Below are 24,163 nucleotides of genomic sequence, written 5' to 3'. Positions count from 1 at the left end.
TCTTTTTCAGACTGGGGGATGCTTGATATTATTAGCACACAGAAGCCAATATTTAGGACATGGTGGATCAAATAGAATACAAAATGACTTCATTACTATGGCCAAACAAGCAAAGGACATAAAATTATGGCACTTTTTTGCGGTTGTTATCAATATGACGTTTAAATCTAAAATTTTGTCACCTTAATTTATCATCTTGTAAGGCAATTTTTTTATCAAGTCAATACAACATTGTGCGTTTTTGGATGACAATTAAAAGGCAATAAAAAGCCGCTTTATACTTGGGTTACTAACTACAACCTCCAGCAAAGATGCATTAAAAAAACGAATGGTTATTTTCAGCTTATCCCAGTTTAGCACCGTGTTAGCACAAAAAGATACTACTGCAAGTCTGCAATAGGTTACTTACAACAACTATGCTCAAACAAGCAAAATAGAAGAATTGAAAAGTTTCAGTTTTAAGAGTTGCAGGAGTTAAATAATTATTATTAGTATAATGTAATAACTCCTGAACCAATATATAAAATGTAAAAATTTAGACCCAAGTTTGTTCCGTTAAAAACATAGATTGGACACCTATAATTTTTAGACAACCAAACCAAACAACTTTATTATTTATAATGAATTATCACTGAACAATGTTAACTTGCCTCTTTGTAAACATATGTCAGATGTTCACCTAACAGACTTAGTAACAATAAGTCCCAAAACATTGAAATTTTCCATCTCTTTTGCAGTCATTTTTTGTAGTTGTAATCAAACTGTTACCATGGTTAAAAGAGTTGTCAAAGTTGGCACCAGGAAAAGTCAGGTGAGTTTAAGCAGATTTAATAACATAACTATTATAAATAGCGTCACAGTTGATTATTAAATAGCGCCACAGTTGGTTATTATGTTTGGTTATATATTGATTGGTTGGCCTAGTACCGGTATTCCAAACTAAATGGTGAATGACTTCATATCATTAACAGGTATATAATTTTCACAGTTTGGATAACCTAAATGTTATTATTGTGGTTTTCTGGAATAATGTTGTCTTTAACAAAATAAATTCAAACTTCTTACATTCTTCACCTTGAATAATTTGTTTAGGTTAGATCAGTTCTTCATAACCTTTTTCAGGTCGTTAAATGTTTTTTTCCTTGTTTTGTGTGACCAGCAGCAAAAAATTATTGCACAATTCATATTGGATAATATCAGATGCTTACATTGCGAAAAGGCAAGATAAATTTGGGGACAAGCTCTAAAACTTAACCTTCTGGCTCACTTACATGAATCCAAAAAAGTTACATTGCTGATATTTAGCTTCATAGTATTATTTTTTATAAAGTTTGAGTTTATTCGTTAGGTTATGGCAATTAACAGCAACAATTAATCAGCAACAAAATCTATAAAATTCCATAAAATGGATCCTCTGGAAGTAGTAGTTAAAGTTTTGTAAAAATTGTGCAAGGTTATAAATTATTTCTAAGGGGCCGATTTAATGTTGTGCGTTGAGTTGATGTGTATCAAGCTCAGGTGTCTTAGGCTCTGATAGATTCATTGAATTATTTAATAATTTCTTTTTTCACTGAACAAAACTTTATTTTAAGTAATTACATTCACGATTTCGTACTATAACTTCTGTTTTTTTAACTTTTTTATTGCTTTACCTTATTATTGTACTTCTTTTTACTTTAAAAGAAAAAAGTTACAGTATTTTAATTTATTTGGTTTAGCAAATTATTAACAAAAAAATTGTTAATGAATACAGCGTAGAATTCTAATTGTTGCCTTATTCTGCATCAATAACATGCCAAAGTTCTGTTATAATAGAAAATAGCTACTGTTGCTGCCCACTGGTTTGGAAGCACTGATTTATGTATATTTGATCTTTCTATTGGTGCAATGTTACTCCCAGAAAATTATTTATGTACACCAATTTTAAATGGTTTATTTAATGTAGTTGGCGATGATTCAAACAACATGGGTGGTTGAAGAACTAAAAAAGCTACACAAAGATATAGATTTCGAAATTGGTCAGTGTATGTTTAACATTGGTAATACTATAAATAAACATGTACTTTATTTCGGTGTAAGTTTTAACTCTGGCTGAACAAGAGGTTTCTTATCAAACTAATGTTTGTTTTTCAGTTCAAATGAGTACAATTGGTGACAAAATATTGGACAAATCTCTTTCCAAGGTTCTGTTATCATATTTTTATTTAATAAGTAATTTAATTAGTTTATATATAACTTTTTGCAACATAGTTTTATTATGTTGTCCAGGCGATGTAAAGGGTTTAAGATATAAACAATGACTGCTACATGACTCCCATCCAGAAACAGACAAAAAGCATCAACAATAATGTTTTAAAAAAAGGAACACAAATCATTATAGTGTGCATGTCTTTTATTTAAGCCATCTACCACCTGTTCCTCACAACATATGGCTTTATAGGCTATTTATACTCCTTTATATATTTCGTTATTTTAGACTGGTGAAAAAAGCCTTTTTACGAAAGAGCTAGAAGATGCACTACTTGCAAAGAAAGTTGATTTGGTTGTAAATTCATTAAAGGACATGCCTTCATCTTTACCTCACAATTTGACCATTTCTGCTGTATCAAAGTAAGTATAAACACTTACATTTAATTTATTATTTGTTTAACCACCAATTATTTCAAATGACTAAATAACACTCGCCAAAATGTAGCCATGCCGTCTGTCAATTTTCGTCCTACACCAGTTCCCGCACTGTTTTATTTCAAAATAGCTCAGGATACTAATTTGGACACTTTTTATTTGCACAAAGCTTAAATAAAACCAATTTTTCCATAAAGAACTCTGGTAAAACTAATTGGAGCACTTTTTTATTTGGACATAGTTCAAATTAAACCAATTTCGGTACTTTTTGAATTTGAACATAGGTTGAAATACTAATTTAAACACTTTTTTGTTTATATGTAATGAAAACAAGACTGATGTGGGCACTTTTTTATTCAAACATAGCTAGAATGTAAAAAATTTGAAACTTCAGTAAAAAGTAAAATTAGGCATTAAAGGTATTATAATTTATAAATAAATATCCCTGCAAAATAATGATTGTGTGAAAGAAGGCAATTGGCATTCAAAATCTGTAAAAAATAAAAACGCTTGCGGACTTCGTGAGAAAAAAAATGTTGGAGTTTACTGATCTTTATGGTTTTGTTGTGAAATAATAATCGTAATCAGATATTTTTCTTATATTAAAAGCATTCCAGGTTTTAAACAGTGAATAATGGCACTTGTATCATTTTATCTTGGTGTTATTATTGTTTAGGCGTGAAGACCCAAGAGATGCAGTTGTGATGCATCCAAAGCACTTTGGGAAGCGATTGGAAGATTTATGTGATGGCAGGTTGTATTATCAAAACTTTTGTTTTTTAAGATTAATTAAATCTAATCACACCTTTTGGGTAATTTGTAATTAAAATTTGTTTTGAATTTGGAAAATTATTGCAGAATAGACCTTTATCATATGCTCCCCCCAGCAAAAAGATCCAAAATTGAATAACATCAACCTTGGAATAACGCTAAAATCATAATAACTACTAGGAGTGTTCAAAATGTGGTTTACAAAGTGCAAAGAAAAATTGTTGAGAAAAGTACTAGGTTTAATATGATTCAGGAATATTTGTGCTGTTAAATTGAAGGTTAAACTATACCATGCCGGTGTTGAAATGAAGGCCTGCATGCTTTGCAACAACAACAAAAATGTCAGAAAATTGTTGATGTTCAAGGCTAAAAGAATGTGATGTAACCCAAATACCAGATTAGTTATTTTGACTAATTGTGTGGGGGGTGGTATTTTGACAAAATAATTTGCCTATGATGTACAAACATTTGTAAATTCCATACATTTATTAATGTAGTGTGATTGGAACCAGCTCTCTACGTCGGGTGGCCCAACTTCAAAAGATCCTTCCGAACCTTCATTTTAGAAGCATTGTATCCTTTTTTTAAATATTTAAATGGTTTAGTCCTCATTTTAGGCTTGGGGTTCGCAGGGGGATGTCTGGGGGTATGCCATGCATTATTTGTTGAAAGGAAAATATTTAGGAAAAAAATGATATAAACTAAAAAAACAAACAATTGAGTAGACTGAGCAAAATATCGGCCAGTGTAGCCATTTGCTTTACTGAACCTATTGTGTCTATGACATCACTATTATGTCTGCTTTAACCAATGGCATAGCTTCAGTCAAATGGTCTTGTCTAGAGTAATGAGAATGATGCCATTCGACCCCGAAGATCTGTATTCAAAACTCAATATTACTCACTGTATCAACTTCCCTACTTACACAATTCAGTAAAAAGCGATAATTTGAAAATACATACAATTAAAAAAATTACTGCTATAAAATATCTTCTCTATTTTAAAATTGCTTAATTTTTCTTAAAAGTTTAAAACAGAAGGTAATCAATACTCATTGTTTACATTTTCCATTGTTAGGTCATGCGCACTAAATACATTTTTCCCTATGGATCAAATAGTTGCATTGTGAATGTAGGATTAAACATTGTGAATGTAGGATTAAAGCATATTTTTGGCATAAATTTAAAATTCTTGCCAAGCTTTGAAACAATCCTTCTGGAAATGTAAACAATATATTAATTTGAATATAAATTCAATTAATTTTGGTTTATGTGTAATACATTAAATTGGGAGTCCCTTAAGTTTCTTAAAACTGAAAAGCTAGAACAAAAAAGTTTGGAATTTCTGATCGATGTAAAAAAAATCTTTAGGTATTTACGTAGTATTAAAATCATTAGAGATAAATTATTTCCATTTTGATAAAAAATGTTTAAACTGTTACATATATTTTCTTAACTGTATTTATGTCAGCGGGGTAATTTGAACACTAGGCTGAGAAAACTGGATAATGGAGATGATTTTGCAGCTATTATATTAGCTGTGGCTGGCATAAAAAGAATGGGATGGGCCGAAAGAATATCCTATATTCTTACAGTAAGTTGTACAACTAAATCAGTCTGCATGTTTCCACAAGGTCTTGTTTAAAACCATTATTTTATTTTAAGACAGAAGAATGCCTGTATGCCATAGGTCAAGGTGCATTGGGTATAGAAACAAGAGCAGATGATGCAGACTCAGTAAAGCTTGTATCTGAACTTCATGATCGAGATACGGTTATTCGTACTGTTGCCGAACGTGCTTTTCTCAAGACTTTGGTAAATTCTTAGTTTAACTTTGCCCTTTTCTACTTTTTTTTTTATATTTTTTATGTTACAGTAACATGTTATTGTATCTAGTCCTATTTGTATTTAAACATTAGTAACATCATGTCACCAACATGACTACAACAGCCCCAAAATTTGAATATATTTCAACTACAATAAAAAATAAGGTACACTGATTTTTCATTTTATGAATGACTGGATGAATACCCAGCGTTGCCCAAGTTAAATTGATTTTATATCTGGTAGAGGACTAATGTAGTTGTACCAGCTATGTAAATTAAAGTGCCATAATTTACGAAATTAACGTGAATTTGGTGTGGATAAAAATAAAACCATCTATCATGCTTTGTGCTCTTCATCACGATTGCCTATTACGTTATTCTGGGGTAGGTTTAATAAAGCGGTGGTAACGCAAGGGGCCTTCAACATATATCGCCCTTAAAGTTGTCTACATAGCGACACACTGTCGGTCAAAAAAAATATTTGACATTATTCCAGAGTAAGTTTTTAAAGCCACATATTGTAAGCCATTCAAAAAGCCACCACCAACAAACTAAACAGCAAATTTACTGATTATACTTCATAATTTTACACTGTTATGAAAACACTGAGCACAAAAGTCTTAACTTCGCACATACAAAGTTTTCAATCCTTGGCCGTTTTACAGTGCAAATTGCTACGATGCTTTTTAAGAGTGGTGCGACGATGCTCGAAAATGCTTACTGTTAAAACTGCGACAATCAACTCAATATTTTACGTTCGGTAACAATAAATAGCCTATTGTAAAACATCAAAGGCACTGGTTGTCCCTTGACTCATAAAATTTTTGCCTAGTTGATATACCGTGGCTATAAAAGAGACTGTGACAATTCACATATAACCATAAAGTGTTACTTATATGTCAGACTGCTAAATAATGTTAAAATTTGTTTTCAAATGGCATAATAGTTTTCTTTTACCTGGCACTACACTTTCAGTAAATCTAAATTTCATAAAATGTGATGTGTGTTTTGTATTTCGCTGTAATCGGACAACATGTAACTTACATTGTAAAACAGAAAAAATTCTCATGAAAAGACACTAATTTCATATGGTGACCTGCCGACAAACTTTGACACTTGTGATAACAGTTGAGAATACTATGATGGTCTGTAATTTTTTTAATTATATTACTGAAATATTTGCTATTTAACATGTTGACACGAAAAATGTATTATCATAGGGAGGAGGGTGTTCGGTTCCACAAGCAGTTCATACTTGGATAATCAACTCACAGGTGATTAAGGAGTTTAAAAATAACTTATGTTTAGTATTACAGCAACATTTCGATTTAGTTCTCACTTTGAACCTGGACAGTTTGTGCGAACTTGTCTTGTAGGTGCGAGCTTGATGATTGTGCATTATCAATACAGTTTAATCTTTAATGCATAAATCAACAAAATCGAAAATGCTGATTAGGGTTTATTTAATGATTCAAAACTGATACTGTAAAGCCACCCCATCCGCCAGAAATCAGTGCAGTTCTAAGCAAAAAGGTCTACGACAATCAGTGCATTCAAAGGATCAAAAAGTCCGACTTTTAGACTTTGAGGTCTTGGACAATGCACTAATTTGCATTAACAAATGTGCATAAGAAGATTAAGTTTAACAATACTTGACCCAACCAAACCCAAACGCTAACCAGCGCCCTAACCCAAATAATGTGCGATAATTTAATAATTATAACGCTTCAGGCCCCAATACCTCAATTTGTGACGTAATGATCTTAAATACAATGGACGTGAAACCATCCGAGTTTGGGCTTTTTTCCCCAGCATTTAAAGAATTATTAAAATAACGCACATTATTTGGGTTAGGATTCGGGTTAGCGTTAGGGTTTAGGTGGGTCAAGTGTTATTAATCCTATCTCATATTTTTTGTTATCTTTTCTGAACTTTTAATGAATATTTTTAATTTATCTTCGCCGGGAGTTTACCTAAAGGTCCAAATCAGTGCATTGCCAGGACCTCAAGGTCTAAAAGTCTAGACTTTTCTGCCATTGGATGCCCTGATTGTCGTAGACCTTTTTGCTTAGAAATGCACTGATTTCTAACGGATCGGGTGGTAAAGCATTGGTTGTCAACCTGTCATGGATAGTGACCTATTTAATGCTTTGTGGCCCCCCTGTTACGTTTCAAGAAAATTAAGGTCTCTGAGGGGGTAGCACACAATAAACCTACAAAGCAACAATTTATATCTAAAGCAGAATTATCTATATTTTTATTTTGGCTGCGGATTGTTTGTCTTTGTATGGGGTTAGAAATTGGGTTAGGGTTGAAGTTATTAGGTGTGTAAGTGATGAATTTGGGGTGGGGTTTGAGGTAAAAGGTTTTAAAGGCCCTTTTTTTTTTATTCAACTGTTATTACGACTGTTGGGTATCAATACTATTTTGGTCTTGTTCTGAATTGTGTTTATTCTGATGTTGCTGTTTTTTAATTTTCTCTTTGTCCCCAAGGGGTGTGGGGCCCTTGCGAAAAACACATGTATTGTATAGTGTCCTGATTTACAAACTCAAGCAGAGATGATTATGTTGAACACTTTTCGCTAAAATTAAGGCGGGTGGTTTTGTAAAGTTGACACAAAAGACAAAGTATAAAGATGCATCTGTGACCGAATAGTTTCAAATCGGGAATTTTAGCACTGCAATGTTGCCTGTTTAACTCTCGTTTTGATAACATTGATAACTTTCATTGACATTTGATTAATTGTAAATATCAATGAAGTGTTGAAAAGTAAAACCTAAATTTTGTAATATTTTTTTGTGAACTTAACTTTGTTTTTGAATTACAAACTTGATAATTTAGTTAGCGAATCACTTAGCATTAAAATAAAGTGTTTTTTATTTAGCTATACATTAAGGCTGGTGTGTACAACCTAGATGGCTCAAAGTCTTTGGTGGAAACAATGCAGGCTGAGCTCACATGTCAAGATGCCAAATCAGTGGTGAGTGATTGTATACAGACATTTTTATGCTATTCGTGTCATTACAATTTGTATACACTACATACTTGTTGTTAGATTACACCCGCAGACCCAGACACCTGCTGTGAGTTTGCAAGCATAACAACAAGTCATAAGCTGCTTGATGCAATGCTGTTGAAAATTGCTGGTCATTTAGGCCGAGATCTAGGCATTTTGTTGCTAAAAAAGGGCGCAAAAGAGATCTTAGAAGAAGCTAGAATGCAAAATATGGCAAAGGAAGATAATGTTTGAAGGACTGACATTTTTATTCTGTGTGGAAAGATGGCCTAAAAATGCATTAACTTAGATCTTTAAAGTCATGACACTTAATTTCTATGCAAGTTGCAATATTTTTTGGTCATATATTGTACTTTCTATTATGTTTGTACATTTCTTGAAAAAATTTAAATTACCATCTTCACAGTTTGCAAATAATCTTGTGTCAGTAATACTTTGTGTTTTTACTTTAACGTATATCCATATCATTAAGGGTTTTTTCATAAAAATCATTCCAAACAACAAAAATCTACTGCAATGAGAGTTTTGGAAAATTAACTTACCTGCCTTTTTGTGTTTGTGTCTACATTGTTTATTTAACTCAAAAAGCTTTTCTATTTGCGTTTTTGATGAAATTTTGAAACAAAATAAATGTTTCCAATGCACATTGTTTTTCTTGTCCAAATATACTAAGAGGCATATAGAATTTAGAACATTTTATTTTTCATCTTGATTTACCAGCCCTTAATATATATATATATATATATATTTAACTTTTATTCATAATAAAAAAGCATGTTCATTCAGGCATATGTTTCTTTGTACAATAGTAAAGTGTGCAAATTGTTCAGAAAATACAAAAGGTTAAGATTCTATGAGTGTGTGCCAACGGCTAACAACTTTTCCTTTTGCTTCTCTCATTTCCAGCCAGTGCTGTTCGTCAGATTCACTACTGCTATTTTGACCCAACGAAATCCATCCAATCATGTATTTACTCTTCATGGTTCGAGTACAATGTACACTTACCATTAAAGACACTTCTGCTAGTTGAAACAGAGCAACCTGTGATTAAATGAATACTTTTTTAGAAAACCAGCAATGATTATTTAGATAAACAATCCATACTTGAAAGTAAAATGTTTCTTTAAAGACTGGGTTTGGTTGAGATCGGCGAATTGACGTTTTGCTCTGAGCCATTTCTTGACAGGATGAGTTTAATAAAACAATCTTTACAAATGTATCTGTTTTGCAAAAAGTTATGAACCACTTTTAATAAGCACATTCCTTTTCATGTTTGTAGATATAATCTGCCTTACCTGGAGGTTTAGACATAGCAAGGTTTCGAAAGTGTGACCCTTTAACCACTTCAACACACAGTCTTCCAGTCATCTCATTATATGACAATGAGAGAAGTAATTCTGGCAAACTTCCGCCATGTGTTAAAGTGGAAATAGAGGACATGTCGTTTTCATTTTGAGCTGGATTAGATTCTGGATCTCCTCGCTACAATAAGTTTATACTAAATATAAGTTTTTTAACAACAAAAGACTTTTATTGTACAGTTTGTGTAGAATAAAATTTTTGCTGTATTGTTATGAAACTTATGTTGTAAAACAAAATAGATAATGAAAACAATTTCATTACATTAACATCAGTTCTTGGCTCCAACTGCAGAGTAACGGTCAATTGTGGATCTTTAATTAGGTTCAGTTCATCAAAACGGACGGTAGCCTCTCCTATCAGTCGATCCTTAACCTAAATTTAACAAAAATACTTATTTAAATATGTCTGAGGCAGGTAAGCACATTTCAATTGTATGGCAAAGCCTAATACTTTTCCAATTCCATATAGACGCAGTCTAATACCAAGACCCTTCAGATCCTCTGGAGAAATGTGTGACAGTTTAAACGACTCAGCAAACCTTGGTGAGTTAATGTGCTGCACCTTTGTTTTATACCGTTTCCTCTTTGCTGGCAAAACAACTAGCCGCACCTTTAAATATAAATATTATGCTTCTTGATGTTAAGGTATTCTTTAGAGTTGGCATAATCCAAAACTTTTGTGTTTTATAAAATGTAAAAGAGAAATACATTTCGCCTATAACAGCATTATCAGTCTACAAAAAAATTAACAAGACCAAACTATTGTGAAGTAAAAATTAAAACAGAACTTGAGCAACATTAGTAAAAAAATATTTGGAGCACTACCCTGGCACTCCTGGTGACATAAGTTTTGGAGCAGTTATGGTAAATTAAAAATGATTGTGGAAAAGGTGGCAATTAACACAAGGTTTGAAGGCTTATAACACTAAAAAAAAACATTTAAAATAAAATAAATATTTTTAATGAATACTTCTTGCCTACATATGGAAGTCCCACAAGGCGATATATTTTTACAGACATTTAGTTTGCCTTTTTACTTTATACCAACTACACATACTTTTTTCTTCTAAAAGGCTTAAAATAATATGCACTTGATATAAAATGAATGCAACCACCCAAAAATGCATTTATCATGACCAGTACATACCTGAATTATACTTGCACCACCTCTGTCTTTCGAAGGCAATTCATTAGCTTCAATTACAGTAAGTTGAAGCTTTCTTTCACTAACAGAATACTGTAGTGCAATATCTACAGTCCCACATGCTGAAATGGGTTCAATAGATCGAGGTAATGGTATGTCATCTTCATCATCATCATCATCACAATTATCATCAGATGACATCATTGGTTTAACTGCAATAGCTGCAGCCACTTCATTTTCCTTAAAAACGAATGCTTTCAAATTAGAACTATTCCAAATTATTATAAAAAAATCACATAAAAACATTAAACGCGTTTATAAATTAGGTGAGTTAGCTTGGTTTATACTTGCTCAAAGAGTGTCCCTTCATCATTGCTGTAGTGACTTTCTGTGTCATTAATATACCAACCAGGAGCACTGTTTAATTCTGAGGCAGGTGAATCTGACAGTGGCATATTTGCCTATAAAATATATTTGATTTGTTAGGCTATACCGTTTAGTAATGTGGTATAAAATATGGTATAATAACCTGCTCTGAATTTTTAAGGTTTGTGCTTGTCGATGAATTTGTAACGGAGGATGCATACATCACATCAAGGGTTGGAGTAGGCAAAGTGCTTTCTTAAAAACAAAGCAGTTAATATTATTTACAAGTCTTCTACTTTTGTTATAATTTTTAATGTTAAGTAAAAAGCTAAATAACTTGTCAATATTCAAGGTAGTCTTTTGTAGTTTTTTAACATATGTATTGGGTTGTCAATTATTAATTGTAGTATACAAAGTTTTTACAATTTATAATAATAGGTAGGGCAAATATTTTTGACTTTATAATAAAAATGTTTTTTTTGTTTTTTAATTTTCCTGTTTAGGTTGAATTTGTTAAAATTATTTGAAGTCCAAATTTTACAAAATGGACAAAATCATTACCAAAAACTGTATTCAAGTGTGATTTTTTAATTTTTATTCAGTTTAAAATTTTATTAAAATTTAGTTTTTTAAATACATCGTCAAAAATCTAGACCACTAGATATTATAAGATAAAAGTAGGGCTCTTAATATGTCTCTTCAGAGGATCTTCCCTTTTTTTAGAGAGCACTGAATAATTTTTGCATTTTCTTGTTTATTTTTTCGAACAGAATTATATTTTGACAAGATTCAAGTTAAATCAAACAAATTTTTGACACCAGATTGAGCTATAAACATTGTTTTTTTGAGCAAAAATACTTTTGCATTGTACTTCTGTCCTTTTGGTTGATAAAAAATATGGTAAGCCTAACTTAAATCAATTAGGCAACTGATATTACTAAATAATATTTGCAAGATATTTATATTTTAACTTTTTTATTAAAAAACAGTTTTCCTGGCTTATCTTTAGTTTATTTAAGCTTGCCAGGAAAGAGTTTGGTATCTTTATAAATTTATTTTGACGCTTCATGTAAGTGATTTGCCTTTTCACTGGGACTCGGATATAAGCTATATTGTAAGTTGTTTCAAATTTGTGTTTCACAGTACTTGATTGTTTGCTTTCTAGAAAAAGTTCCGCTGTGACTGTTTCGAGGGATTTTTGCACGTCTTGACAACCAGATTTTTAATGTTAGTTTTTGTCTCTTAAATATAAACGCAAAATCTGCTTGCCTAAATATTTTTTTTAGGCATTGAATCCCTCAAAAATGAAATTTTTAGCCATACATAGGGTGATTTGTATACTCATACAGATGTTAGGTCAATAACCAATGGGCTCAACTACTCTGGTGATTTGGCAAAATCATATTGATAATTACATCTAATCTTTGATGTGTGCAAGGTTAAAAAAGTTTTTTGTTGATTAAACAGAATTGTTTCGTGCTCTAAAAAAAACTTTGCACTTAAATTCAGTAAAATATTTAGAACGAGTTTCACTGACAACAGGAACTCTCCTAAGGGTTCTTTATTGACATGTTGTAGTGTAAGTTTGTGATGTTGTTGTTAAAAATTTCATAGCCCCCAACCCCGCACAAACAAATTGCTAAATCCTCATCTGCAGTTTGATTGGTTTTATTAAAGATGGTTTTTCAAACTTCTTTTGCAATGACCCAAATTTTAAATGTTTGAATAACAGCAAAGCTTTTGAGTTTATGCAATCTGATTATTGCTTTCCACGTGTGAACTTCTGCAGTCATGGACCCCAGAAAATCAATCTAAAATTGGGTGATGACCCATTGGGTTGAAGCACTGCATTAGAACGTACACAGCTTTCAGGCTAACTAGAAGCTGAGTTAAGTAAAACATTTGTTCCATTGAATTTGACAATATTTTAACCTGCAAACTACCAAGACAATTAGCCCATGTTTAAACCAGGGGGGCGCGAGCTCTAAGTTTGCCAAACTTTAACATTGAAACTGCAAAAAAAATTTGCGCTCCCCGCGAATCTTGTGTTTTCCACTTTTTTGACTATTTTTTTAGCCCAAAATGTCTTTGAGTGCCATTGCATGTTTTCATATCATTAAATGTATAACGACCCTATTTAATTACAATTTTGCTAACTTATAGATAAACGATGAAAGTCATCCCCGATTCGAACTAATTTTTATCCATATTTTATATAATGATAACAGGCTAACAACAGGGGGACTCAAACTTGTTTGCACTAATCTATAATTTTTTTGCAAGATGTCCGTTGTATTGTGTGTCGTCACATCTTTTCAAACACGATAACACAATTCACTATTTCAAGTTGTCACATTTATTTGAAAATGCCGAATTGCTTTTTGTAGGGGGGCGCAACGCATACGAAAATTACCAAAGGGGGGCGCAGCTAAAAAAAGGTTAAAAAACACTGGTTTAAACGGTTGTCTATCACTTTTCAAAATTTGCTTTATTTTATCGCCTTGTAACTATTTTTTCTACCTTTATCGTCCACGTTTTCATATTTTGCTTACTTTATGATGTAATTTGCACTGAATTAGTTGATATTTTCTTTATTGTGAAGCTCCAAGAAACGATCATACCTTAGCACTTGCATAGTCATTTAATGCTTATTTAAACTTCAAATTAAACTTCGGTAGCGTTTTCTACTATTCACAGCAGCAGTTTTTCAAACATTTTTTGTGGCTTAAAACAGCAATTTATTTAAACGAACAGTGGTGTGAATTTTGCAAACCAGGGATCAATAAATCCCCTTCCAATTCTAATGACTATTGAATACGCTATGAATGGACAAGGTTTCGAGTACTGTTTAATGTAAATCAGGATAGAGTGGTTAGGACTTTCGATAGCAAGATAAAGATAGATTAAAAAAAAAACTTTTGATCATTCTTAAAAAACAAAGTTGTTGACTACTAAGAAAGAAATCCACCTAAGCATATTTGGTCCGCCGCTATATAAAGTTGCAAGCGAGTCACGTTGACTTGCGTGACTGAAGGTCCCCGGTAGCAGGATGGCTAATCATATTTTACAAACCATTTGTTGCCGTTTGTCGAGGAAATGACGATGAACTGTGAAAAGATCGCTGAGAGCGTCTAATAGATTGCTGCATGTGTCGCATGGTTTCTTCCTCACTATCCGAACTTGATTCACTCTCCGATTCTTCAAACGATTTTGCTGAACGAAAAAATAACATAATTAACAAGGGTTCAGCAAGTTCAAGAATGCCTTCAACAGTTAGTCAAACGTATGTATCCAATATCATTTCATTATAAAAGCCAAACAAGCAGTCAAAAATAGGCAACGCCAATTTTTTGAAACAGTGTTTTTCGGTTTACTCTTGAGGAATACCTACTATACTTAAACAGTCGTAAACTTCATATTTTTAGTTAAACATGTCGGGGTAAAAATGTGCTACGTTGGATAGCTTATCGCACAAAAAAATAACATATCTCGATTGGGTTTTCTATGGCACCAATACATAACTACTAAGTAACTATAGGTCGAGCACCAATTGTGATACTTGCCCTAGCATTCGGTGTGATCCAAGTTAATCGGACGTCCATATACTTCACTTTACTATACAGACCATTAAACATCTAACCTTGACTTAACGTTTCATCTTTATTCGTTTCCACTGACGCGATTGCACTTTTATTGCTTGCCCCCGCAACCCCTCCATTTCCTATCGCACGGAACAAGTTTTTTATGCTTTCGACCAAACCGTTCGTAGACGCTTCCGAAGTGGTTTGCGAGCTTAAAGCTTCCTGTTGGATGACAATTTCGTCTGGGTCACATAAACTATCCGTGAGGGAGTTTAAAGAGTCTGCAGGAGTGTTGGTAATGTTGCTGCATACCTCCGCGGAAGCCATAACTAACACGTGTCTTTTGAGTTGCTAATTTGGTTTTCTTGGTAGAAGCATTTTGATGATTTCAACAGGTAAAATATTTTCAGTTCATAACAGATGTCATAAATACCTATTCGAGACGAAATAAGTAACTTTTAAATAGAAACTCGCTTTTTGTGATCAATCAGTGCTTCCCAACCCATTTCAGTCCAAGACCCACTTTTAATGCAAGTTTTATTGTGCATCTTACAATGAGATGGGCCTATGAGTCGATGACCAAATTCTTAAGCAATAATTTAAAATGCATTTAATTGGAAATAAGATTAACAGTTACATAAAACCTGCATCTTTACTACTGACGTATGTACTGAAATAGTTCATGCAGACACAACACATCTAATTGTTACGTATTTGTTACATTGTTGCGTACATGTTACGTGATTATAATGCAATAATTTCCCGATCTACGGTAGTGGAAAACAGCAACATTTAAAAATGCTTCGCGACCCACCAAATGATAGACTAAAGCTAAATGTATTTTAAACAATTTTTTTTTAACAAATGGTAGTGGTAGACTGGTAGCGCAATCTAATTTATCTTTCACTTTTTTAAATAACGTTTACTTTTTTCGTTGATCGTATAAGATTAAACATTTTAAGTTGACACTTGATTTTCTTCCGTTTGGGTATGTTGTTGTTTTGACGTGTTTATGGTTCTAAACTCGGTGCCCATGTGCCCATATATTGTGATTTTGTTTTGGCCTCCGGTCCTGTTACGCTTTCGCAACCGAAATTGTAATTAGTTTAAAATTTAAAAGCGTATAGGTTCCCAACTTTAAAACATTATTTCTTCAACTAACACAAGCCTCACACGGTTGTTTCGTTATTTACTTATATACGTATACAGGTTACAACGATTGATAGTATTAACTTTTTGGGATTCACACCATTAACTTAGATGTAGGCCGGCCCTTGGGCTAATTCGTGTACATTATTTTAGTTGTAACGTTGCATAAATAATAAACCACTGAACATACAAGCGACGTATTACTAAAATTCTTTTACATTTACAACTAATACTAATCCTAAAAATGTTAGCCAACAGCAGCTCGACAAACAAATGACATTAAAATAAGCTGCTTCTATATAGGCCATTAGGGCCTATAGGTCGTTGGACGTTCATATTGTACTCTCTGCTGTTACGAACACTGCTTAGCTATCGCAGACAAATGGTTATCTCTTTTACGATAGTCAAGTACCAGTATTAAGTTAAGATTTCTAGTTTTAGTAGGCTACTAGTATCGTAATATATCTCAGAAAAACACGCAACCGATCTAGTTCGCTTCTAAGCTGTAATAAGGCGATTTCGCGCTTGGGTGGAAAAGAAAAGAAGTATTCGTGGTTAGCTCAACAAATGATAAATATTCGTTTGTGCCACAGTTGAATTTACTGACTTAGCAGTATACTGAAGACTTATATGTATGTAACTCCTGATATACAAAGGCCATTTACGTGGCAACGCAAGCTGAGCAAAACTGTACAAACATCAGCGACTATTTGCACAGGCGTTTCTGTAACTCTTGTTGACCAATTTTGTTTTAGCCTGCTGAGCGAAAGAGTTACATACTATTACAGTTTCTTATATTGTCGAAATAAACTGTTACAAACTCAGCTGACTGTAAACACTGAAAAGTAAGCAGCAGGCGAGCCTAACGCGAAACACCTTGGGCGTTGAAAAAAAGAACGGCAGTTGTTTAACTTTAGTAGGCTACCTTTTTTCTTTCCAGTTTGGGATATAGCAGCAAAATCAAGGTAAGACGCATACTACACTGTTTTTAGGTAGGCTATATTAATACAAAAAACGTATATACAACATTTAGAAACCATATGCCAATATAATTTTACTTAACGAAAAATTAAAAGTAACCAAAATATGCTATTATAAACACGAATGCTGTTCGAAAGTTATCTTTGCGATTAGGGTATGTAGAGGGCGCGTCCTCACAGCTGTTAAAAATCTTTAACTAACCAAAAGTGACGGACCACCGTCAGGTTAACGCTTAATTCTTTTTTTTGTAAAATGCTTTAGAAAAAAGTGACTTTTTAGCGTACACTGTAAGGCAGTGTTTCTCAAACTCTGTGACTGAGATATATTCTCAAGGGTGTTGTGTAACATTTCGAAAAATAAAAAAAATTGTATTAAAATTAAAAATTAAAATTAAAAAATTAAAAAAAATGTTAATATTAGGAAATTTACATATGGTCTACCAGTATTTTAAACAAGTCATTTGAAAAATAACTCAAGCCTACCAATTCAACAGTAGCCCGAGTCAAGTCCCAGTCAAGTTATAATTAGAACAAGTCAACTCCGAATATAGACAATATTTCAACTAAAAAATAACAAAACAGCAACATAAAGCAAGCAGAAAAATAAAGAAAGATAAAACAATTTTATCAAAAAATTGCGAAAACCGCCTTATTTTAACACCCAACAAATTTCACATGTTGTTGAAATGGATGCATGTGTTCACATTTACCGTAGTTAGTTTACATTGTACACATAGTCAGTTTTATGCCAATTTTTGAAATAACTTATTTGCCAACTCAATCGTTAAAAACGCGTTTTTTTAATTATCGCGAATTCCTAAAATATCTTTAGAACTTTTCTGTTATTATGCTCATCCCTGTGCAAAGCATACAAAACACGTAAACTTAACTTCTTCATATATCCCTAGAATATTCCTGTTCACGAACCCCAGGTTTAGAACCATTGTATTAGGCAGAAATAGCGTTTCAATTCTGCGTTCCTTCGCTCGAAGTTAAAAATGCTCATACGAATTGGCTAGTATGCATGAAAATTTATATGCCATGAGAAAATGAATGTTTTGAATGCATTTCGCCATCAAGCAATAATGTTTACCTTCTTACTATGCTAAACCGAGGATTCAAATTACTTTTAAAGTAAAACAATTTCAAGCAAAAGCGGTCGAATTTTAATGGGACAACTCGATAGTCGCCCAATTGTTGTATGTTAGCGCATGAGGATCGTCCAAGGTTGACAGCAACGCGGGTCACAATATATAAATTTCGAAAAGATTACGTCACAATGTGTGATAGGGTAAGCCCAAATGGTATCGTCGGACTCGCGCTGCTGTTGGAGAGAATTCGTGAGCAAATGAACAAAATAAATATAGTGTATTTAGAAAACTGGGGCAAATCATTCGCGCGAGGTGCGAAAAAAACGCGTGTGTTTGGCAAAGCGTACCGTAGTTTAAACTAAGGAGACGTGATTAAGCACACAAAAACGATTCCCACGTTGGTCAATACAAGGATATATAAGGCCGTCACAATATTAAGTTAACTAAATTTGCGTACTATTGATTTTTGCAATTTTTAAAGAGAAGTGTTTGTTGTTGGTTTAGTTTAGCTTTACCTGCGGTGCTCTATAACTTTAATTGTTAATGTGTACCTTTAATCATTATATGACAAACTCTCCTACAGCAATATTTAGTTTTAGGTAAATATTGTTACGCTATACAAATGCTTAAATACAAACAAATCAAGGAAAATGTTACACGATGACTTTTTTGTTGCGCGTATAATGTTTATTTTAACTGCCTTCTTCATCAATTGATTGTTGTGCAAAATAACTTCCTAATCTTACCCATTTCCATGCCTTAACATAAATAAGCATGACATCGACTTTCAAAACTATCTGTTGCCAAATTTAACTATGTATAAATGTAAAACTTTTTCGCGTTATGTGAATTCTATTACAATTTTTGCATGTTGTATTCCGTTTTGAGAAATTTTTTCAGGTGTGGGGTATACCATTGCATGATTTCCGTCTTTTAAGCTGAAATGCAACATTAATAGTGGCACGGCCCTATTCGAAATACATTTTTTTACCTTAGTTTAGAATTAGATGAACGATGAAAAAATATTATATACTTTATTTCTAACTATTTCTGTAGACTCATACTGTACAATATGCAATTTTTTAACGGCAATATGGTTTATCGTATGTTATTTCTGTCTAACTTAGGGTAACCTAAGCACCGTTTGTTTTTTTCTTTGCGGTAATTGTTTCTGTGTAACTCAAACAGCTGCAAAGTCAAAGGACCTCTCAATTTGGTCAAAAGACCTCTCAATTTTGGTCAAAGGACCTCTCTCAAAGTTTTTTTAGGTCGATTAAAAAATGCCATTTTTGGAGTTTTGCAAATGTTTTGTAAATTTTAACCGATTATCACATTTTTTTGCACTTCGCGCGAGTCAACTCGAATTCTTTGCCATGTTTGTCGAAAACTGCATTTGTTTCAATTACTTGATTTATTAGGTAAGTGTGACTTGTAATCTTTCCACACTTACTATGACCAGTAAACATACTAAAATCCTGACAACACGTATTTTTCAACAAGACAACTGTATAGGGCTATAATTGTTAGTAAATAACATTTATAAAGGAGTATAAGATTGTTCAGGGTTACTATAGGTTATATGGAAATGCTAGTATACATTTCGGACATTTTTGGGCAAATATTTACATGTTTTAGCGTAATCGTAGTTCTAGGCAGCACAATCAGGGCGGATCCATGAATGTTTCATGAGTGTAATAAGGCTGTATTTTGAACAGGATGCAGCGTAGGCACCGGTGCTATTGTCGTTTCGTAACTAGCTCCAACTGAGCCTATACGTAGCTCAGTCGGTAGGTGGGGGATTATATGTGACCAACGGCCCTCTAAGTTTTTTTACCACGACACAAATATTACGAGTGGTTTTGAGGCTCAATTAAATAAAACATGGAAATTGCACAGCAATTTTGGGCAAGCCCTTTGTCTGCGTAATTACGTGAAGTACGAAAGCACTTTAAAATTGATTTCGTATATATCGCATTGCAACAACCTTTTCTCTACAATCGGGCAGCAGGCTATTCACCCACCTACTATATTTTGCTAACTTAACTATGCAAATGCAAAAACAATTTAAGCACGAATCTTGGTAATTTCTATGCGTGTTTACGCTTTTTTTTCCTGTCGAATGCCGTTAGCACATACAATAGCTAAGATTTTCGTCTTTTGAATTTTAAAATAATATCAATAGTAAAACTGTTCTACATAAAATACAATTTCAGCCAACCTTAATTTCATTAACGATAAAAATAGCCTTGTTTTAGAAAATATATTTTTTGTGACACCTTGTGTGAACTCATGCTCTCAACAAAAAACAATTTCTCTCATATTAACCTAGTTCTTGGATTTTTTGCCGTTTGTGTGAAATTTTAAACGTCTGTGCAATGAGGCCAGTCAGTAACACCCTTTTCTTCTTACCAAAAGTACCGCATTTTATGTTTTTTGCGTTAATATAATGTTATGTATAAAGTAGTGTATTTTTTTAGATTACACTTTGTAATGTCTCATTTGAAAAACATGTTGCCCATTTTAACAAATGAACGTACAATATTTGAGCATCGGTCGTTTAGACCAGGGCTTCTCAAACTAAGTGTCGCGACCCCATTTCGAGTTGCAAACTCAAGCTATAGGTGTCGTGAAACATTATGCGTTATTATGTCATTGTAACAATATAATTGGTATACATGTGTAGTAAATCGTTTTATAGATTGCTTTCGTCATCGTTAAGTAGCTACTCCTTCGTCCCAGATAACTTAACTTTGTAGTACTATAGCTATTACTATTAGTATCACGGTGTAGAACTATGCCATTGATATTGTTAAAGAGGTTATGACGTCACAGGTTTTCGCCTAACATTTTAGGGGAACACACAATAGACCTAAAAATCAACAATACCTAAAGCAGAAAAATCGTTAACACCGATATTAAGACCAATGACATAATAAAGGCAATACGCAGTAATATCCACGACAGAATAAGAACTGAATTGTCGATATGAGAATAAGACGAGAGGGTATAGGACGATCGGGGGCGATGGGTCTGCAATCGGCCGTTTTGTATTCGACGTTTGGGTGCCCCAGTTTGAATGGCTATTTGGCACCAGATTTTTTGGCCCTGTTTAGGATTATTTGTGAGTGATAGATGGGGTTGGAAAATTGCTTAGGGTTGAAATTTTTATGGAAGTTAGTGATGTACTTGTGGTTTGGGGTTGGGTAAAGTGTTGCATCAGCCCGATTCTGGCCAATTAGGTCGTATTCCGACGGGTTTAGGACTTCCGATTTAAACGGTATTAATCCTTATTTGGTCTTATTCCGAACTGTGTTTTATTCTGTTAATGTTGTTCTTATTTCGGTATACAAGCGAATTACACAAGCTTAGGCCTACTAATAATGCATGCAGAAATCTGATGGCTATTAAAAAGCTACGTTATATACAAAAGCTATTGCATTTAAAGATGAATTTATCATGTTCTTAACTGAACAGAAGTCTGCACTGTTAGATTTTGTCGCGACGATTCTTGGGTTGTTAAGTTATGCTACTTTTGCAAATTTTTACTACAACAGATTTTTTTTAACTAATTACATCGCATTCAGGCATTATACAATGGGTTGTCTTCTTCTTTGGTATGGCCGGTCTTATTCTTTTAGTTCAAATGTTCGGGCAGCAGTCAAGAAGCCAGCGGATAAACTTATCGTCCATGGGTGTCAGACCAGTTGTCCCACTTGGTGGGCGAATTATGGGACATCGTGAGACTATATGTGGTCAGCAGTCTGTTGCTCCAAACCACAATCGCAGGTCATAGAAGGAGTCAGGCCCCATTTGCTCTAGTAAGACCTAAAACGCCCAACCCCTGTTCTCAACCTGTTAGGGCGAGTCCAGGCCAAAACCCCAAGGTTTTTTGGAGGCGTTGGGCAATTTTTTCCCCCAATATTTTTTCCCTTTCACTTACCCGCAGTAATGCGAGTGCAGCCGGTACAATTCAGGGCGTCCTAATGGTAGCCTTTGGTGGAAGTTAGCCGGCCTTTATAAGATTTTGTGATTGAGAAGATGTTGATCCATGAGGGCGCGGCGACCTAAACGTAATGTGGCTCCTTTGGGGGAAGCTCAACAGAATGGATGCCTGCCAGGATAAAGAGATCTTCGACTGGCGAAGGGCGTTGGGTGTCGGCGGAACGTGAGTTTTCAGTCCAGATGCACGCCGAAGTGAGTATAGGCTCGACGTGGAAATTTAATGGTATTCTATTGGTATTGACAGACAGCTTGCGTTTAGCTTCCTTGCTATTGATGTTTTTGCGTTCACTAAGCTTTAGTCTCCACTTCTGGAGGTTGTCGGACAGAACCGACGTATCCTGGCTAAGAGCCCTCTCAACACTCCGCCAATTCACGTAGGCATGCAAAATCGTCATCAGCGTATGCGTATTTCGTGGAGACAGTGGCGGGCAGGTCACTGATAAAAGCATTAAATAAGAAAGCAACCAGGACTGGCCCCTGAGGCACGTCGTTATTAAGGCATCGTAACCTGCTTTCATGGGAGCCGTTATTTGTGTTTAAAACAAAGCTGCGATTATGGATAAGTTCTTTGACAACGCTGACCATGTGTTTGTCCGGCAGCATACGGGGCAGTTTGCAGGTGAGTCCGCGGTTCCAGACTGTGTCGCAGCCGTGAGGTCGAGGAACACGACACCACTCTTCTTTTTTGCTTCAAAGCTATCCTCGATGTTTTGAGTGAGGAGAGTGACTTGATCCACGGTAGATCTCCCTCGTCTAAAGCCAGCCTGATCCTGAGGAAGATGTTGGTCTATTACTGACTCGACGCGGGGGTGGATCATATTAAACGTGATGCGAAAATAGATTGGACGATAGCTATTTGATTTGTTCTACGGTTTGTTTGGCATTTGGATCACTGTACCTTTCCTCCAGATTTTAGGATCTTAAGGTGGTTCAAACAGAAATTAAGAAAAACGCGTAGGCAGTACAGTTCCGGCATAGATCAGAAATTTAGGGAACAAAAAAAAAACAACTACAAGCTTGTTACGCAAACCATGCGACATTGAACTCTTAGGTGAAATACAAACCAGACACAAGCTTGCAACTGGAAATATCTTTTTTGTGTGAATTTTAGGTAAAAGCAAGAAAGAAGTATCCAACCATATCATAAAGTCCAAATGGCGATCCTCTTTGAAAATTGTTGAAGAATTCTTCTTCTTGCAATGTCTTGTATCAAACCATGAATGAATGACTTACGTAAAAATCGTCAAGTGCATCACTTCCATTCGACGTGCTTCATAAATTTTTCCATTGTTTAAAACGCAGGGTTTTAAAAGAATTGCGTGAATTACTATACATCATCGCAGTTTAGTGTCCTCAATTTTCAGACTAGCTGCTGGTAAACCTGTCTATTGGCTATACCAAAACAGTGGATTCGCAGAGCACGAAACTGTTGGTTTTATACTATTACGTGTTTTATAAATTTCTATGCCTACACAAACAAATCCTGTATACCTTTCTGTTCACCAACCGAAATTTAATTAGAAATTAAAGTTTGGCCGTGGTTTAATCTGAATACCCATATTCCAACTGTTGATTTAAAGGTTGTAGGCCTACACCCTAGTTGTTTTTCCTACCCTAAAGCCTGCCGAGGGTCACCTATTTCAAGCTGCGTGTCGACGCTTATCAAGGGTTCCGAAAATTGTATCAAATGTAGCCTCTGGCCGTGTTTTTACATCCTAGTTTGGCAAAATTATCACCAATTAACAAAAAGTTTTAAAATTAATACTGAACAAAATCGGTTATAGTCGAATAACCACCTTCCTTTACATGGATGGAAGTATGCTTCAGTCATTAGTTGAAATCAAGAGTAACGGTGATGTCCAATTGTTATAAATTAAACTAAAGGATAGCTAGTTGTTTTGCCAAAATGGGCACCGTTCAAAAACTGCACGACGTACAGTAAAAAGGGATTGTCTACAAAATTTAACTCTGGACGGGAACCTCTTTCTATAGTTTTATGAGGACAAATTAAAAAGTCGACAAAAAGCTTTTCATGGCCAACCTTAAACTTTCAACTATATTTTCGATGAATTATTACCAGTAAGCAAGAAATGATTTCAACTGCTTTGACGATTATTTTGTACACTTTTAGTTAATTCGGCTACGGTACTAATGCAAGATATATGCGAATCTCTTTTATGTGTTCGAACCGTTACGTATCCTTTTATATTGAACGTTTTTCAATTTTGAGCCAAAACGCAAACATATTTTG

General features: G+C 34.1%; 2 protein-coding genes across 2 annotated transcripts; one reads left to right on the top strand and one right to left on the bottom strand.

Annotated features, from left to right (window-relative positions):
* The first annotated feature begins 741 nt into the window (after window positions 1-741).
* Window positions 742-8,951, top strand: LOC146168080 (porphobilinogen deaminase-like). The gene is made up of 11 exons (XM_083391056.1): window positions 742-811; window positions 1,946-2,018; window positions 2,134-2,183; window positions 2,477-2,610; window positions 3,302-3,379; window positions 3,894-3,969; window positions 4,867-4,989; window positions 5,061-5,210; window positions 6,442-6,495; window positions 8,107-8,202; window positions 8,278-8,951. The coding sequence occupies exons 1-11, from the start codon at window positions 770-772 to the stop codon at window positions 8,470-8,472; spliced, it is 1,071 nt and encodes a 356-aa protein (XP_083247182.1). The 5' UTR covers window positions 742-769; the 3' UTR covers window positions 8,473-8,951.
* Window positions 8,129-15,119, bottom strand: LOC146168079 (synaptotagmin-16-like). Its single transcript, XM_083391055.1, has 10 exons — window positions 14,750-15,119; window positions 14,182-14,322; window positions 11,273-11,364; window positions 11,091-11,204; window positions 10,747-10,983; window positions 10,051-10,209; window positions 9,862-9,972; window positions 9,534-9,720; window positions 9,343-9,458; window positions 8,129-9,279 (listed from the first exon to the last, which is right to left on the bottom strand). The coding sequence occupies exons 1-10, from the start codon at window positions 15,015-15,017 to the stop codon at window positions 9,082-9,084; spliced, it is 1,623 nt and encodes a 540-aa protein (XP_083247181.1). The 5' UTR covers window positions 15,018-15,119; the 3' UTR covers window positions 8,129-9,081.
* Window positions 15,120-24,163: the final 9,044 nt, after the last annotated feature.

Source organism: Ascidiella aspersa, chromosome 1, assembly GCF_963924565.1.
Source record: "Ascidiella aspersa chromosome 1, kaAscAspe10.2, whole genome shotgun sequence".
In the NCBI taxonomy this organism is placed as follows: Eukaryota; Metazoa; Chordata; class Ascidiacea; order Phlebobranchia; family Ascidiidae; genus Ascidiella; species Ascidiella aspersa.
Note: the sequence above shows the minus strand (reverse complement) of the source record. Positions and strands in the feature narration are given on the sequence as shown.

Bases quoted from the DNA above. Each gene is read 5' to 3' on its own strand.
- LOC146168080 (XM_083391056.1), top strand. From the start codon at position 770: ATGGTTAAAAGAGTTGTCAAAGTTGGCACCAGGAAAAGTCAG. The intron at 3,970-4,866 runs GTATCCTTTTTT...TATTTATGTCAG, and splicing joins ACCTTCATTTTAGAAGCATT to CGGGGTAATTTGAACACTAG. The intron at 6,496-8,106 runs GTGATTAAGGAG...TTTTTTATTTAG, and splicing joins CTTGGATAATCAACTCACAG to CTATACATTAAGGCTGGTGT.
- LOC146168079 (XM_083391055.1), bottom strand. From the start codon at position 15,017: ATGGCTTCCGCGGAGGTATGCAGCAACATTACCAACACTCCTGCAGAC. The intron at 10,984-11,090 runs GTATAAACCAAG...TTCGTTTTTAAG, and splicing joins AAGGGACACTCTTTGAGCAA to GAAAATGAAGTGGCTGCAGC. The intron at 9,459-9,533 runs GTAAGGCAGATT...TTTGCAAAACAG, and splicing joins TGCTATGTCTAAACCTCCAG to ATACATTTGTAAAGATTGTT.